The 18,762-nt window shown below is 43.2% G+C and overlaps 1 protein-coding gene and 1 long non-coding RNA gene across 2 annotated transcripts in view; one reads left to right on the forward strand and one right to left on the reverse strand.

Moving 5' to 3' along the window:
• The first annotated feature begins 401 nt into the window (after nucleotides 1-401).
• On the forward strand, nucleotides 402-9,814 carry LOC142741112 (uncharacterized). The gene is made up of 3 exons (XR_012881002.1): nucleotides 402-547; nucleotides 1,542-1,676; nucleotides 9,300-9,814. It is a non-coding gene; the product is annotated as an uncharacterized LOC142741112 (long non-coding RNA).
• The window catches only part of CNR2 (cannabinoid receptor 2), a 28,604-nt gene continuing 16,363 nt past the window's right edge, over nucleotides 6,522-18,762 (reverse strand). Inside the window, exons 2-3 of the mRNA XM_075850508.1 lie at nucleotides 10,638-10,767; nucleotides 6,522-8,281 (exon numbers count right to left, since the gene is read on the reverse strand). Of these exons, the coding sequence (XP_075706623.1) occupies nucleotides 7,171-8,229 (1,059 nt within the window). The 5' untranslated portion in view covers nucleotides 8,230-8,281; nucleotides 10,638-10,767 and the 3' untranslated portion in view covers nucleotides 6,522-7,170. The remainder of the gene's footprint in view (nucleotides 8,282-10,637; nucleotides 10,768-18,762) is intronic.

The following is an 18,762-nucleotide window of genomic DNA, read 5'->3' on the forward strand; positions in this document are numbered from 1 at the left end:
TTAGTTTTGGGGTCTTTAGGGGTCTGTATTAGTTTAGGGGGTCTGGTCTGAGGTCTGTATTAAGGGAGTCAGGTTTGGGGTCACTATTAGTGTAGGGGGTCAGGTCTGGGGTCTGTATTTTGGGGTCCGGTCTGAGGTGTGTATTTATTCAGGGTGCTTGTTCTGGGGTCTGTATTTGTTTAGGGGGGGTCTAGTCTGGGGACTGCAATAGTTTAGAATGTCTGGGGTCTGTATGTATTCTATGATTTAGTCTGTGGTCCAAATTTATCAGTCTGAGTAAAAGGGGTTGTCCGGTCACATCGATAGGTCATCAGTATAAAGAATGGTCTGTGCCGGCACCACCCCTTTAATGTATGGTCCTGGGCCTTGGTGTCTAAATTTTTGTGTTTCTATAGGGGCTGGAAATGGCTGCAGAAGTGATGGGCAAAGACGTCTCATCAGGAGAAGTCGCCATAACGGTATGCGTCAGATGGAGAAGAAAACGGCTCCCGTTAGAGAAGACGTCACTGGATCTATTGGGGATCTCCTCCTGACACGTCTTTTGCAGGTAATCCTTGTATTCTACATATTTCTGTGTACCCAGAGCTAATAGACAAATGCGTGTTACCATTCACATTTTCAGGAGGAAGTGTCCCTACACAGCGTTATACTGTCAGCGATGGTTGGAGACTGTCAGTTTGTAGGGACACAGCCCTTTGACAAGGGGAATCGTAACAACCATTTGTCAATGCTTGCACAAAAAGGTGATGTTCACTATAGACACGGCAGAGCGGCGGTGGGGAAGGGGGGCCCAAGTTTGTGCAACAGCCCAGAGCCTATGGTCTACTTAATCCGCCACTGATGTCCATTCAGCGCCTTCCTACGAGTGAAGCGGCGTGATACTTTGCGCCGCTTGCGTATTTGAAAGGCGCTGATTGACAGGGAAGCGTTCAACCCCAGGAGACCTGCGCAGAAAGAGCAGTTCTCCATTGCTGCCGGACGGCGTGGGAACAGGATTAAGGTGAGTTTGAATAGCTTGTTATTTTATCGTAATAAAAAAGTGTGTGGCATTATCTACGGGGGTGGCTTTACTTTATCTACAGGGGGGACTTTATCTACAGAGGGAGCTTTATCTACCAGGGGGGGCTTTTTCTTCGGTGGGGCTCTATCTATAGGGGGGCTATATACAGGGTTGGACTATCTGTGGAGCACTATATACAGGGGTGGGCTATGTCTACATGGGGGCTATATACAGGGGTGGGCTATCTGTGGAGCACTATATACAGGGGTGGGCTATATCTACAGGGGGGATAAATACAGGGGTGGGCTATCTGTGGAGCACTATAGGGGGAGCTATTTGTGAGACACTATATACAGGAGTGGGCTATATGGGGGCACTATCTACAGGGGTCTCTATGGCAGGCACTATCTACAGGGGGCACAGTGTGTGTGTGTGTGGGACACGGTGCATGGTGCTATTATAATTAGAGGTGCAGTGTATGGCGCTAATATATTTAGGGGCATAGTGTGTGGTATAATGAGAACTGTATCTTTGTTTATAGGTGTAGAAATGTTGGAGAAGTGAGAAGTTGAAGACATCTGAGCAGCAAACTGCAGAAATGGGCTGTGACCAGGAGAAGTCATCATAGAGGTCTGGACCGGATAGAGAAAAAGAACTAGAATCTGAGACGTCACCGGTGAGTCACTTAATGTAAATGTTTATTCTGCCTCTAATCAGTAATGTAGTCACTATATGATCTGCAGCGAGATGATTGATAGGATTTATTTTTTGTGAAACAGCATCTCCCAGCATATCCTCACCATTGTTCGGGCCATGCTGGGAGCTGTAGTTTTACGCCGTACAAACCTGTACAGCAGGGGTTGCACTAAATTGAGCTGTATTTGTGCTGGTGCTGTATATATGTACTGAGCTTGGTTCTGGTGTTGTGTATAGAACCATATTGCTTGTAAAATGTACATAAAAATAAATGACACGTCGATTGGTAGAGAAAACAAACATGGCGAGGGGGAAGGAGATGTCCGGAAAGAGGTTGGGGGGGGCGCCAAACGGAATCTTTGCCCCGGGTGCTGGAGAACCTAGCTACGCCTCTGCAGAGAATATAAGCAAATAAACCATCCTTCACACTATGGAAGCTTTTATGACATCCCATTCTAAATCTATAAGCATTAACATGGAGTTGGTCCCCCCTTTGCAGCCTTAAACAGCTTCCACTCTTCTGGGAAGGATTTCTGCAAGATTTTGCAGTGTCTGTGGGAATTTTTGCCCATTTATCCAAAAGAGCATTTGTGAGGTCAGACACTGATGTTGGATGAGAGGGCCTGGCTCGCAATTTCCGTTCTAGTTCATCCAAAAGGTGTTTAATGGGGTTGTCAGGGCTCTGTGCGGGCAAGTTTTTCCACACCAAACTCACCCAATCACGCCTTTATGGAACCTTGTTTTGCACACTGAGGCACAGTCATGCTGGAACAGAAAAGGCCTTTCCCCAAACTGTTCCCACAGAGTTGGAAGCATATAATTGTCCAAAATGTGTTGTTATGCTGAAGCATTAAAATTTCCCTTCACTGGAACTAAGGGGTCTAGGCCAACCCCGGAAAAACAACCCTATAACATTATCGCTCTTTCACCAATCTTTACAGATGGCACAATGCAGTCAGGCCAGTAAGGTTCACCTGGCATTCGCCAATCCCAGACTCATTCATTAGACAGCCAGAAAGGAAAGCATGATTCCTCACTCCACAGAACACGTTTCCACTGCTCCGCTTGGTGATGTGAGGTTTGCATGCAGCTGCTCAACCATGGAAACCCATACCATGAAGCTCCCGGCACACAGTTTTTGTGGGAATGTTAATGCCAGGGAAGGTTTGAAACTCTGCAGTTATTGAGTCAGCAGAGCGTTGGCGACTTTTATGCACTATGAGCCTTAGCACTCGGCAACCCCGCTGTGTAACTTTACATGGTCTGACAGCACGTGGCTCAGTTGTTATGGTACCTAAACTCTTCACTTTGCAGTAACACCACTCACAGCTGATCGTGGAATACCTAGGAGGGAAGAAATTTCACAAACTGACTTGTTGCAACGGTGGCATCCTATTAAAGTACCACACTGGAATTCAGTGAGCTCGATAGAATGACCCATTCTTTTACAAATGTTTGCAAAGGCAGACTGCATGGCTAGGTGTTCGATTTTATACACCGGTGGCAAAGGGAATGAAGTTAAACGCCTGAATTCAATGATTAAAAGGTGCGTCCCTATACTTAGTGTATGTAGGGCTAAATGGAGATGCTGCCTGACACTTTTGACATTAACTTATGTGGCAGGAAAACAGATTTGGTATGCTAAAACCCAACATATCAGTTGTGCACGCATATGGGGTTTCCAGTTGCCCAGAAACCCCCCCCTGTGACCAGGGCCGGAGGGCCCTTACATACTAGTAGCGTTGCTAGCACCGGGCATCGGCCCGGACGTCACATTCAATTGTATCTGCGTCCTCAGGATGCGGATACAATTGCAGAGTGGGGAGCCTGCTCCCTGCTCTGCCATTCTCTAGGCTACAGGCCACATTAGGCCTGCAGCCTGTAAGACGCTGGAACAGTATCCCTGCGCATGCCGGTGCAATGACGTTACTGTGTCGCGCTAGTCTACGCAAGGATCCCGTCTCGGCGCCTCATAGGCTGAAGGGGTGAGGAGGCTGTGGAACTCTGTTCTTCGTGGGAACGAGGCTAGGTGAGTATAATTTTTTTTTAATTTGTTGGGGTACTGGGACTATCTACAAAGGGGGGAGGTGTGTAGCACTATCTATAAAGCGATTCATGTTTGGATCTATCTACAAAGGGGGTGTGTGTGGCTCCCTCTACAAGGGGGGTGTGTGGCACTATCTACAGAGGGTACTGTGGCATTATCTACAGAGGGCACAGGCATTATCTGCAGGAAGCACTGTGTGGCACTTTCTACAGGGAGCAGTGTGTGGCACTATCTACTGGGGCAATGTCGCATTATCTACATGGGCTGTGTGTGGCACTATCTACAGGGGGCATTGTGTGGCACTATTTACTGGGGGCACTGTGGCACTTATCTACAGGGGGCAGTGTGAGGCACCATCTACAAGGGGCCCTGAATCTGGCACTATCTATGCTGGTTTTTATGCTACCAGTAGCGGTCAGCACATATCTCCTAGCCCTTTTTTTAAATTAGAACTTGTAATATAAAGGGCTTGGCTGGTGGATACGTGCAGACCAATACTCGTAGCGTAAAAACCAGGGGGTAGCAGGTGCATGATGAAAGTCACTTAGTTTGAATAGTATGTATTTGGAAATCCCCCCTTTAAAATCCTGCGTTTGCCCTTAAAATCTGATCTCACTTCTGTTATCTATAGATAATTGGGTTCTCCCCATATTCATTAGAACAACTATGGCGGCAGTGGAAGAAGCAGTTTTCACAGAAGTGATCATAAGCTGCACAGGTCTTTCTCTGGCTGCACTAATCCCTGGTTTAGCAACATAATTGATCCTCTTTTTGGTTATTTTAATGTTATACTGGGTTTAGGAGACACACCTTTCTTTAAATACAGCCGAGTGCATTTTGCTACTCTGCTCTCAGAACTACTATAGAAGTGAATGGGAGTTCCGCAAACAGCGTAGCATAGCGAGCTGCGCTGTTTCTGTAGCTCCTGTGTTCCAGGAACAGGGTAGCTCACTTTGTCATGCTGTTTCTGGAACTCCTATTCACGTCTATGGGAGTTCCGGAACTCGGCTGTTTCCGGAAAACCCAGCCACCTCGTCAGACAGTGGCTGGCGACAGTAGCAGAAGGTAGGACGGGGTCTGGGGGGACCCACATCTATCAGACATTTATGGCATATCCTGTGGATATTCCATAAATGTCAGAGATAGGAGTATCCCTTTAAATGGGAAAATTATGTGTCTCCCTTTGTATCTGCTGTAAGATATCACTGGTTAGCTAGTGCAGAAGGCTATAATGTAAAAATGTTAAGTATAAATGTAAATAGAATAATATCCATATACAACTTTGCCCTTTTCAGGCCAAGGCAATACTGTATGGTGCAATGCTTATAGGAGAGAACACCTCCATAATGTGTCATGCAGAAAAGCATAAAAAAAAAAAATTCTTACGAATTCCATATGAATCTATGAGGAAAAAGCCTCTGTGCGCCTCCGTATGATATTGGCCAAATACCATATTACAGATCAGTACGATATGAATCTGTAGTATGGCAATATGCATTGGCCCTAAGGGAGTGCAGTAGGACATACACTATATGGACAAAAGTATTGGGACACATACACATTACACATACAAGAGCTTTTATAACATCCCATTCTCTGCTATTTGCAGCTTCCACTGTTCTGGGAAGGATTTCTACAAGATTTTGGAGTGTAGGAATTTTTGCCCATTCATCTAGAAGAATATTTGCGAGATCAGACACTGATGTAGGGCGAGAGGGCCTGGCTCACAATCTCTGCTCTAGTTTGTCCCAAAGTTGTTTGATAGGGTTGAGGTCAGGGCTTTGTGCGGGCCAGTCAAGTTCTTTCACACCAAACTCACCCAACCATGTCTTTATGGACCTTACATTGTGCACTGCGGCCTAGGCCAACCTCTGAATAACAACCCCATAGCATTATCCCTCCCTCACCAAAATTCACAGTTGGCACAACGCTGTCAGGCAGGTAACATAAATCCAGACTCGTCTATCAGGCTGACAGAGAAGGGTGATTCATCACTCCACAGAACACGTTCCCACTGCTTCAGAGTCCAGTGGCAGCATGCTTTACACCATTTCATACAACGCTTGGCATTGTTTTTGTGATGTTAATGCCAGAAGAGGTCTGGAATTTTGCAGTTATTGAGTCAGCAGAGCGTTTGCGACTTTTATACACCTCAGCACTTGGTGACCCTGCTCTGTAATTTTACGTGGTCTGTTGCTGTGGTTCCTAATTGCTGTGGCCCTATTGTAAAGGGCTTCCACTTTACAATAATTCCACTCGCAGTTGACCCTGAAATATCTAGAAGGGAAGAAATTTCAGAAACTGACTTGTTGCAGTGGTGGCATCCTATTACAGTACCACGCTCAAATTCAGTTATATCTTTAGAACGATCCATCCTTTCACAAATGTTAGTACACGCGGACTGCATGGCTAGGTGCTTGATTTTATACATATGTGGCAATAGGACTGAATGAAACACCTGAATTCAATGATTAAGAGGTGTGTCACGATACCCCTTCCCACTGCAGCCATTTTTTTATCATACATAACTATGATGCTAGGATCCCGGCTCCCTGCAGTGTGTTCGGTCCGGGACTTGCGGCCGAAATACGTTCCGTCCATTACGGACGTAACATGCTCGTGTGAACCCAGCCTAACTGGTGAAGGAGAAAAAAACCTCAAACAACAAAATAAATACGAATTGAAATGGATACTGGTTAAAAAGGAATTCCCTATATACATTTGTGTTCGGTTTTTTTATTTACATGTAATATGCAGGTACATATGAGTGAAAACGTAACCAAAAGTGCCTGATCAAATAATTGAGATTGAAATGTACATAAATATTCTGGCAGTTTTTGTATTTTTAAAGACGTGATGACTGATACAAGGTCATTTACACAATTAACCATAAATATGTAACACTATAGTATTACGCTCATATTATCTATAACACAGTGACAACCCATAATATACAACCAATAATATTAGCTTATACAGTTGCCTGAATGGTTCTGCTGCTTTATACACACTAGTTGGATAACCGGTCTACTATATAAATCGATGGGACTGTTGTGAGTTATTTCATCTTCTTTTGTGTGAGATTTAACTTTGGAGTGTGAATTAATTCAGTTCGAATACGTGACTCCATATAACCAAAGTGATTTATAAGACACATTTGTGACACTTAGCTGTTTCCTGCCCTAGTAATTTGACAGTGTAACTTTGGAGACAATACTTTATCATTCCATATTTGTAAACGAAATGAAAATATATGAAGATTTGCTGGGGCTTCTGTATGATACCAAAGTCTCCTGTTCCCGGTAACTTGAATGCAATAGGATTTATTTCGTACACATTGACATCCTGATTTTTAATTTTCTCATAATCATAAAGAAACATTTAATATCATCTTGAAAAGGGCTGTGCGGAGAGTTTCTGATACTTGTTAGATAGTGACTTCAGTATCACAAACTGTGTCATCACAGGTGGCCTCAACAGCCATGTTCTTCTCTTCCCGCTCACTATCAGAGAGTTTTTTCAGACATTTAAGCTTTCGTAGGACTCTGATTAACCTGCGCCGTAGCTCTCTGCTACGTAAAGCGTAGACTATTGGGTTTACCATGGAGTTGACCAAACAAAGAGTGCTACAGAATGCAAACACAGCCTTAATGCTTTTATCTAATGAGTATATGAGGCTGTGAATCATAAGAAGGAGAACTGGACTCCAACAAACAATCAGCACTATTAATACAAGTGCTAGGGTTTTTGCCAACATGATGTCCAGTCTCACTCGAGCTTGTCCTTTTTCTGCTAGTATATTATGCTTCTTCATGTAGCTTGTATGTCTGTGAGCCTTCCACAGAATATGGCTGTAGGAGAATATTATACAGCTGAGAAGTAATACTACTAATATAATCCAACTGGACAGATATTTGTTGCCAATAAGAGGAAACAGTTCTGAGCAGGTAACCTCAAGACGACAGCAATTAACACCCATGAGAGGTAGATATGAGATGATGGTTGTACTGATCCACATTACTGTCAATGCCAGGAGTGCTCTGTTTCTGGTCACCATTATCTTATATGCAGATGGCTTATGTATACAAATGTACCGGTCAAAAGCTGTCAGAAGTAAGCTTCCAAGTGATGCTGTAAAGGACAAAGTGACACCACCGATTTTAAATAAAAAAACATCTGGAGTACCGGCACCATGAAAAACATGGAAGTCAATGAAGCTGTAGGAGAAAATAAGACTTGCTAGTAGGTCTGCTGTAGCCAGGCTGCTGATAAATAGGTAGGAAGGTTTTTTTCGGAGATGGGAAGAGGTAAGAATCATGGAGAGGACCAATGAGTTCTCTAGGATACATAGAGCTCCCATTACAATGCAGATAATTGCAATAAAGATTTTCTGTGTGTTGCTGTTCAGGATCAAGTAGCACTGGATGTCTATGCCTTGGGTGGAACATCTTGAAGAGCTATTGGAGTCAGTGTCACATTGATTCATTGTAAAGTTACTGGCTTCTCCAAATTGTTATTCGTGGCATTCGTATTAAATACTACAAGAGAAAAATATGATACTGTTAACTATTTAGTTACTTTGGATTTGAATTCAAAATATATAACATAATTGATGAGTATGCAGTTATTTACATTATATTTACTGCATTGTCATGATATAAACATTTTGGTCATGAAAGCATACCATGTATGCACCCCCGGACATGTTGTCTTTAATTTACACCCCAAAAATTTGTCTTCCTCTAATATATGTGTCATATAATGCATGGCTAAGTCAAGCCGGGCCATACACATTAAGTAATTGTTGGCATATCCTGCCAATGTTTCCAGGATCTGCCAACAATCTAATGTGTTTGGGGCAGCCCAACTATCCCCCGATGTCTGATCTCCAGAGATAGGTGAAGCTGGAGTATGTCTGATCCTTTTGTTCTTCCAGACGTAAACTAATCCAGAGGTGTATGGCAAACCCTCAAGAGAACTGGGAGGTGGAGATCCCATGATAGTAAAGACTTCTGGACAATTTCCCTTCCTATAATCTGGCTCTAGTTGCGCCAGATGTGGATGAGTCTCCTCTGCTTCTCCTCCCCTTTGCAGCGGAGCTAAAAGTCTCATAAATCAGATATTTATTGTATATCCAAGGATCTCAGAGAAAGCTGTGGACCCAAAAAAACAATAATCATGCAGCCCAGGACTGTGTGACATACATGTAATTGTGGCAATGTGAGAGCTCTTTACTTCCTTTTCTCTCATATACATTTTTCTTTTTTTTTTTATTGGAATAACACTATATCAGAAAAACAAAATCAACGGGTCTCATGCATAAAAATCGTTATAACAAAAAGTGTCAGTTTTGCTCATAGTAACCAATTAAACCTCATTGCCCTGGAAAAAAAAAAAAGATGGAGCCTGACTGCTTTGTGCAACACTGAAACTTTTTCTTAGACATTTTTTTTCATGAGGGTCATTAGTCACAACTTTTTGTTTTCTATTATTTTATGTCTGCTGTATCTGAACAGCAGAGGGCACATTTCCTAATTGTTATTCTTGTTTTTACAGATAGCAGACCATCTATGTTTTCTACACTGTGCTAACGAAAACCCGGATGTCCCCTGGCACTCTCGTGACAAGCAGTTAATTTTTACTGTGACAAATCACAAATCTGTTATTTTACATAAGAGTCAACTAGACTAATAAATAAAAAAAAAAAGAGGAAAGGGAACATTTTAGATATTTGTTTTAGTCCGCCTTAATCACATTCTCTTTTCACAATATTTAACCATTTGCAAATGTTTGTATTATCACTGAGCATTCACTTTTGATCAACAGCAGACATGTTCATAATGAAACATCCAAGCAATCACATTTCTTAGCTGCTCGACCATGAAAAGCCCTTTCATGTAGCTCCCGACGCACACTTCTTTCCAGGTGCAGCTTAGAACTCCTATGTCAGTGACATGTTTAAAGTCACTGAGCTCTTCAGTACGACCCACAGTACTATCAATACTTATGTATGGACATTGCATTGCTGTGTGCTTGATTTTATACACTAGTTTGCAATAAGTGTGGCTGAAACATCTGAATTCAATACATTGTCACCTTATAGTATATATATTTTTCTGTTTATTGTTGTTTAGATAATAAAAATTATTTGTTAAAAAAAAATTTGTTTATTGTATATTTTCGTCATGCGCCGTTATTTGGTATTGTTTATTTCATTAAATTACATTTAAAATTTGTAGTCCTGTTAGGGGACTTATTTTTAATAATTTTTTTAAGCTATAATGTACTTTCATATGTCTATATGAAAGTACATTAATGCCTGTGTATGTAAAATGGCACAGAGCTGGGCACAGAGCTGTCAGCATTTAACCGCAAGCCTTTGCGATAGCGATGCTGGAGCAAACAGGTACAGAACAATGGGAGCCCCCTCCTATTTTTCCACAGCATGATCAGTAGTGATCACGGTACATAAGGGGTTAAACAGCCATGATTGAAGTTTTCCCTAATTCTATCCATTACTGCTGAAGTAATAAGAAGAGTAACTTCTACTGGTGAATGTGTTGATAATAACAATCGAGAGAGTATCCAACCTAAGGCCCCATGCACACGACCGTAATTTTTATCTGCAAATATGTATCCGTAATTGCGGATAAAAATACGGATACATTCATTTCTATGGCCCACAGACACCTTCCCCTATATTTACAGGTAAGTGTCTGGGCCAAAGAAATGACCCGCAAAAAATAGGACATGTCCTATTTTTTTAATTTGCGGACTGTGTTCCTATATTTTATAATAGGAGCACGGCGGGTGGCAGTCTTCGGCCGTCCGTGCCCGTAATCACAGACCGGGCTAGGAAAGGAACAATGGTAACAGCCAGTATTCTTTTCTTACCATAAAATCAGAATCTTCATGCAAGTATGTAAGGCTTCAAAAGTACTTGACACATTTCTGAATGTCTTCTGTGGGCTGAACATCAGGATGGACAAGCTGGTGGGCATTAGGTGTTATATATATGAATGGCCTAAATGTAACAAAACAGATGTGAACAGAACATGAACAAATTGCTCTTTATATAACACTGTTTTATTTAATATTAAATTTATCATGTAAAATATTTAAAACACAGAACATGTAGGAGGTCATTGCAGAAAATACATTAATAATACGAATAACACACCACATAATGATAAGAAACAGTTCTGATAATGGGCTGCATTAAGTATTAGATAGCGTTGTACATACAATGCCCTCCGGAACGAAAGGCATTAAACCAGAAATTGAAAGTACAACATGTGGCCTATTACGGCTGTAAGCGCATTTATAGGGACATAAATTAACATAGGCATTACATAAGTAGAGGTAGCATGTCACTATTTCGGCTAGATATAGTTCTGGATTTGAATCCTCCCATGAACTAAAGCATAACCGAAAGGGGGTGAAGCAAAAAGGGGGAGGGGGAGAAAATGCCCTACAAGTAGCAAGGTTTCCCTAGCCAGAAGATTACGTATTTATCCCACTAGAAACGTGAGATAAACTTTTGAATAAAGTCAAGCCCTGCCAGGTATGGTGATATTTATCTACCTCACTCTTATCACCGACCACTTGATTGTTCATTCAACCTCTGTCACCCCCTCCAGAATAGGGGAAGTCAAAGTAGATCGCCAATGGTGTAGGGTGATCATGCATGTGGCTGTAATGTCCTAGTAGCCCTTGTTTAACCAATTGGAAGAGTCAGGTATCATGGATAATAAAGCAGGGAATTGAGTAAGGGGAGGGAATGGGCAAAGTTTGTGGTCTATTGATTAATAAATAACTTTTATTGATTAGTTTAAAATAAACAAATAGGATTAAGATGCCTGAAGTGCAAATGTGGGTATGTGTAAGTGACCCCCAAACTCACATACCCCAGGGCCAATAAGGAATATACCAAATTGTGTCAAACTGCCAAGTAGATTGAACTGCTATATAAAATGTAAAAGCAGGGAAGCTGTCTATCATGTGCTGTGTCAGATGGCACTTAGATTTAATAAAGCAAAGCCCAAGTGTGTGACTGGGACGTCACTATGGTATGTTCATGTATTAAAGACTTTGTAGCAGACAGACCCCGAAAAATCAGCAGGGTATGAGTGCTATTAACTCCACCCGGTCAGGGTAGAGAATGAAGCAGAGAGATCCCTGATTGTAAACCGGGAGGGACAAAGAAAATGTCCCGTTCGGGAAAGAGCAGCGTTTAATTGATCAGTGCTGTGGATCCCCGAGTATCTCTCGGCTGGTAGAACCAGGCCCCGCAAGTTGCCCGGCGAGAACGAAGCGTCCCACCGGAAAAACAGACAGCAATGCGCTCACTGAGCGCCAGGTCTCGCTCTGCTGTCAGACCGGGACAGTGTGAGTTCCCATGAGGTATCGCGGGATCTCGCTAGTCTTCCGGCAGAGCGGCTGACAGCTTCTATCAGAGGGCAGATTCAACTGCAGGTACGTATAGACTGCATTTGAAAGTTAGGACAGGAAGGCCATTAGATTGCACTCAGGTAGATTTAAAAAGGACTATACACCCGACGCGCATTTCGCCAGCATTCTGGCTTCTTCTAGCTCGCAAAAGGTACTTAACAGCTCCGTGTGTCATCACTATATGATGCGTGGCTGCGTGATTGTCGCGCAGCTGCCATCATTATGACACTCTGTTTGTATGTTTGTAAACAGAAAAGCACGTGGTGCTTTTCTGTTTTTATTCATACTTTTTACTGCTCTTGCGCGAATCATGCGAGTCACACAGAAGTGCTTCCGTGTGCTGCATGTGATTTTCACGCACCCATTGTCTTCAATGGGTGCGTGATGCGTGAGTAACGCACAAATATAGGACATGTCGTGAGTTTTACGCAGCGGATACCCGCTGAGCAAAAATCACTGACTGTCTGCATGGCCCCATAGACTAACATAGGTCCGTGTGAGGCGCGTGAAAACCATGTGCGTTGCACGGACGTATATCACGTTCATCTAAATAAGCCCTAAGGAGGATAAGAGACTTTAAAAAAAAAAAGGAGAGAGGACGCGAGAAAAAAGTCCTCAGTAATCATAAATAAAGCACTAATCTGTGCTGTATGACAGTCCAAAATAGAGCGCTGTTTTGTTTGAGCCAGTGGAAATATAGGAGAATCAGATTCTACATGAGACACTCTGTCAACAGTCTGGGTCAGATTTGCACATAGTCCCTAAACGCTGTATATAATCCTTAATCCTTAATAGTCTTTCTTGAATTTTTCTGCAACGTGTCTCATTGCAATACAGTAGCAGCGAAGGGAATGAGATTTGAACAAATCTCATCCACACACCGCATAAAAAATCTGCCGAAAAAAGTTTATAAATTGACTGTCTTTTTAAATCAGCAGCATGTCAATTTATGTTGTAGAATTTCCGCCGCAAAAATCGCAACTCAAAAAAAAAAAAAGACTATACTTACCTAGATCCCTATGCTCTATGCTCCTGTGTCCAGCCCGACCTCCAGTTATGACGTTTCATCCCATGTGACTGCTGCAGCCAATCACAGGCTAGGGTGGTCACATAGGAAGAAACGTCATCCCAGGAGGCTGGGTTACAGGACGTCAGAGAGACGCATCGCCATGGCTACGGGTATGTATAGGCTTTTTTTTTTCACCTGCTGTATTCTGCAGCCCACGTTCTGGCCGAAAAAGTGCACCACAATTTGGTGCTGTTTTTCGGCCGGATATCCCTGCAGGGACCAGGGCGGATAGGCTGTGTACATTTACGCAGCATATCGGCCCTTTGTAAACATAGCCTATTAGCGAGGTTTAGAGAGGTCTGGAGTTCTGTCATCCTGCGATTGGAAGAGCGCAGGTGCTCAGAAGGTGGAAATAGGTGCAGTCTCAGGGCTATGAGATTGGAACTATGTGGCCTAGTCCGTGGGTCTAACTGTTGGCAGTATTGGTCAGCTATGCTACTGGAGAGCGAGGACCCAGTGGTGCCGGCATTAGAAGGAGAGGGTTTCCTACTTTTTCTGCCCATATTGCCCATATTGTGTACGTTTTATATTGTATTTGTGACACTCCCTATGAGCTGTGCAACATTAAAATTGAGCAAAACCCCATCCCTGCAACAAGAGTAATAAATCTGACCAATACTTTTAATGTGTATTGATGCAATCTCCGAGAGTTATTAAAACCGGTATATGTTGAAAGGGAAACATATTTCACTACCACGGAATTGATGGTTTACACCAAGGGTCTCAAACGCATGGCCCGTGGGGCACCGTAGCTCCCTCGGGAGTGGAGAGAGCAGGCCGAAGCTGGAATGCGCCAACACTCCTTTATGACATCCATTGGTGGTAGGTGAGCAATGGCCATACACCCCTGTAGATAGTGCAAACCCCCCTGTAGATATTGCCCCACACCCTCCCCCTTGTAGATAGCGCAACATTTCCCCCTGGCATACCTCCCAACTGTCCCGGATTCAGTGGGACAGTCCCGGATTCTGGGCGGTGTCCCGCTGTCCTGGGCGGCTGGGGGTATGTCCCGCTGTCAACTGTATCAGCGTCCTCAGGATGCAGATACAGTTGAAGCCAATGCTGAAGCAAGGGACCATCAGCTCCCTGCTTCAGCATTAGTTCAGAGCAGAGGGAGCTCCTCCGCTCGCCGTGTGCCCGGGGAAGCCCTTCACATCACTATGCATATATGGACAGTGACGTCAGTGGCTACTCCTGGAGCGGAATCCCCATTGCCGACGCTCTGGAAGGGGATTCAGCTCCAGGTGTAGCCCCTGACATCACTGTCCATATATGGACAGTGACATCAGGGGTTCCCTCTAGGAGCAGAATCCCCAGGCCTATACTCTGGCTGGGGATTCCACTCCTAGAGGGAGTCCCAATGGCGCTATCTATGGGGGCGGGGTGGCACTATCTACAGAGGGCACTGTGGCAGTATCTACAGAGTCACTGTGGCAGTATCTGCAGAGGGCATTGTGGCAGTATCTACAGAGGGCGCTGTGGCAGTATCTACAGAGGGCACTGTGGCAATATCTACAGAGGGCAGTGTGGCATTATCTACAGAGGGCAGTGTGGCATTATCTACAGAGTTCACTGTGGCAATTTCTACAGTGGGCAGTGTAGCATTATCTGCAGAGGGCACTGTGGCAGTATCTACACAGGTCTCTACACAGGGCACTGTGGCAGTATCTACAGAGTGCACTGTGGCATTATCTACAGAGGGCACTATGGCATTACCTACAGAGGGCACTGTGGCATTATCTACAGAGGGCACTGTGGCATTATTTATGGGGGTGGCACTATCTACAGAGGGCACTTTGGCATCATCTGCAGAGGGCACTGTAGCACCATTTACAGGGTGCACTCTGGCACCATCTACAGAGGGCACTGCAGCATTATCTACAAAGGGCACGATGGCATTATCTACGGGGATGGCATTATCTACAGAGGGCACTGGCATTATCTACAGTGGGCACTGTGGCATTATCTACAAAGGGCACTGTGGCATTATCTACAGGGGTGGCACTATCTACAGAGGGCACTGTAGCATTATCTACAGAGGGTACTGTGGCATTAGCTACAGAGGGCACTGTGACACTACCTAAGAAGGGGTGCCCAATCTTGACATTCTTGTGTCTGCCAAACGCTGCCAACTGAGCTGACAGACTGCATTTAGCGACACTTAAACTGGAAAACTGGATTGTTAAAATAAGCACGTGGAGTCAACTCAGATTTCTGGTAAGTTTAACCTAACGGTATTATTATAGTAATGTAGTAAATGTAATATTGTTATACTAATGTAGTATTATTATTATTATTATAGTAATGTAGTATTATAGTAATGTAGTATTGTTATAGTAATGTAGTATTGTTATAGTAGTATAGTAGTATTATAGTAATGTAGTATTGTTATAGTAGTGTAGTAGTATTATAGTAATGTAGTATTGTTATACTAATGTAGTATTATTATAGTAATGTAGTACTGTTATAGTAATGTAGTATTGTTATAGTAATGTAGTATTATTATAGTAATATAGTATTGTTATAGTAGTGTAGTATTATTATAGTAAGCTAGTATTATTATTATTATTATAGTAATGTAGTATTGTTGTAGTAATGTAGTATTATAATAATGTAGTATTGTTATAGTAATGTAGTATTATTAGAGTAATATAGTATTGTTATAGTAGTGTAGTATTATAGTAATGTAGTATTGTTATAGTAATGTAGTATTATTATAGTAAGCTAGTATTATTATTATTATAGTAATGTAGTATTGTTGTAGTAATGTAGTATTATAATAATGTAGTATTGTTATAGTAGTGTAGTATTATTAGAGTAATATAGTATTGTTATAGTAATGTAGTAGTATTATGGTAATGTAGTATTATTATAGTAGTTCAAATAACTAATTGGTTAGCAATAATTTTGTACTCTGTAATCAATGCAGCCCCTGTATGATTGCCTGCAAACTGATGCTCTAGATGCATTTTACACCCTCAAGCTGTCTTCAGTCTCAGCCCCAGCTCTGGGCATCCCTAGCTACCTTAAGCCTTTCCACCTGTATTGTCACGAACAAGGTGATCACGCTTCAGGTGATGGTGGTCGTATGCGGCCCATCGGATATTATTCTGCTAGCCTCAATCCCATTGCACAAGGTGCGCCCTCTTGCCTCAGGGCTATTGCAGCAGCCGCCCTTCTCCTTGACAAAACTGCAAACATTATTTTACAACATGATTTAGTGCTTCATGTCCCGCACGCAGTTGCACTCTGAAAATATGTACTACGCTCAACCATGCTTCTCTGATGCCTATGGTTGTAGAGAAAGGAGGGGAAAGGGGGGGGATGCCAGACCCTTAATGTACGAACTTGCAAATGACAATTACTTGTTTGATATGGAACATTAACATGATTGTCACAGTTTAATGCAACTTGAATCCCAAGGGTTAGCAGGTGTCACTGATGAACCTTTGACTAACTATGATGTTCAGTATTTTGTAGACGGATCCAGATACTGGAATGAGCAGACAGGACATTTCACCACCGGGTATGCAGTAGTCCAGGAAGGTAAGACAGTGCTGCAAAAGTCACTGCCCTCCAACAGCTCTGCCCAAGAGGCAGAACTCATGGCACTCGCAGAAGCATGTAAGTTGGGCACAGGTAAAAGGGTGAATGTCTATACAGACTCAAGGTACACCTTTGGAGTCGCACACGATTATGGCACAATATGGCGAGCAAGAGGATTTCTGACTTCAGCAGGCAAACCAATCAAAAATGCAGACGCAGTACAACTGATATTTGAGGCTCTAGCATTACCTACAGAGGTAGCCATAATTAAAGTGCAAGCGCACACAAGACTAGAGACCCCTGAAGCAAAAGGGAATGCACAGGCTGACCAAGCAGCAAAAGCAGCTGCAACCCTCCCTGTATTGGTAGTCCAAGAAGTGGGCCCAGTCACGGAGGAATTGCTGTGTGCTCTCCAGACCCAAGCGCCAGCCCCTGAGCTGAAATTGTGGCAGGAAGTAGGAGCTGTCAGAGGCGAAGGAGAGCCATGGCGTGTAAAAGGTAAAACATGCTTATCACGTAGTCTTTTCCCAATGATGTGCGCCCTAGCGCATTCCCCAGTCCACAACTCAAAAGGAGCCATGATAGCAGTGTTACATCGCAGGTTTGCCCCTGGATTCCAGCATGCAGCTGTTCGACATGTAGAGGGTTGCCAGACACAACCCCGGTAAAATGACAAAAACACACAGTAAGCGCACGCCACGCCCTGATTACCCCTTAGAGCGACTGCAGGTGGACTACATACAGCTACCCAAGGTGAGTGTATATGAATATGTCCCCGTATATATGAATATGTCCACGTGTATATAAATATGTCCTCATGTATATGAATATGCCCTCATGTATATGACTATGTCCTTGTGTATATGAATATGTCCTCGTATGTATTGACTTGTTTTCAAACTGGCCTGAGGCATGGCCAGTAACCAAAGCCCACAGCTAAGAGAACACTGCTTGGAAAATACTCAGTGAAGTAGTATGCTGATATGGGGTCCCTGAAGTAATTGAGAGTGACAGAGGAACCCACTTCACAGGAGAAGTGCTAGGACATATAGTTATGAACCTAGGTATCACACAGGCATTCCATACACCATATCACCCCCAAAGTAGTGGTAAGGTAGAAAGACTAAATGGAACCCTGAAGTTAAAAATACAGAAAGCCATGGACTCCTCAGGCTTGCCATGGACTGAATGCCCACCCTTGGTATTGTACTCTGCTATAACCACTCCTACGGGGGCATTGAAACACAGCCCCTATGAAGTCCTGTTTGGGTCAGTCCCAAAAGACGGGTTTGTACTTCCCGCAACAGTTGCAACAACAGTTTCATGGACTAACAGCCTATGTTATCCAACTACACAGGCATTTAACTGAATTGCATAAACAAGTGTATTCTTCTATTCCAGACCCCAATTCCTTAGAAGGTGCCCATCAACTGCTGCCCGGTGATTGGGTTGTCCTGAAAAGAGACACAGGGAAGGCTTTGGAGCCCAGATATACTGAACCGTACCAAGTGCAACTGGTCACTGCAACTTCAGTCAAACTGGAAGTCAAAGACACCTGGATACATGCCAGCCACTCTCAAAAAGATTGTAAACCCAGAAGTCAAAGATGTCGCTACTTGATGATGTTGCCACTGGCGGACACCCTCAATGATGTTACCACTGATGGGCACCCTCAATGATGTACTTGAGGACGATTGGGACAATAAGTTTATCAAACATCACCAGGTTTTGTATCATGCTCTGAGGGTGCAAAACAACCTGACTGATTGATGGATTTGCACACACAGCCCATGCCAAAAGCATGCCCTACCTCACTATCCCTGTTACTTTAAATTAAATAAGGGAACTGTAAAATAATACTGTAATTACCACCCTAACAGGGAGAAACAAGAATAAAAATGTACCTTTGCCCGTAGCTGCATGGATGGAAGAGCCTTGGATGCTATTTAACAG

The sequence above is a fragment of the Rhinoderma darwinii genome, chromosome 2, assembly GCF_050947455.1.
Source record: "Rhinoderma darwinii isolate aRhiDar2 chromosome 2, aRhiDar2.hap1, whole genome shotgun sequence".
NCBI classification, from domain to species: domain Eukaryota; kingdom Metazoa; phylum Chordata; class Amphibia; order Anura; family Rhinodermatidae; genus Rhinoderma; species Rhinoderma darwinii.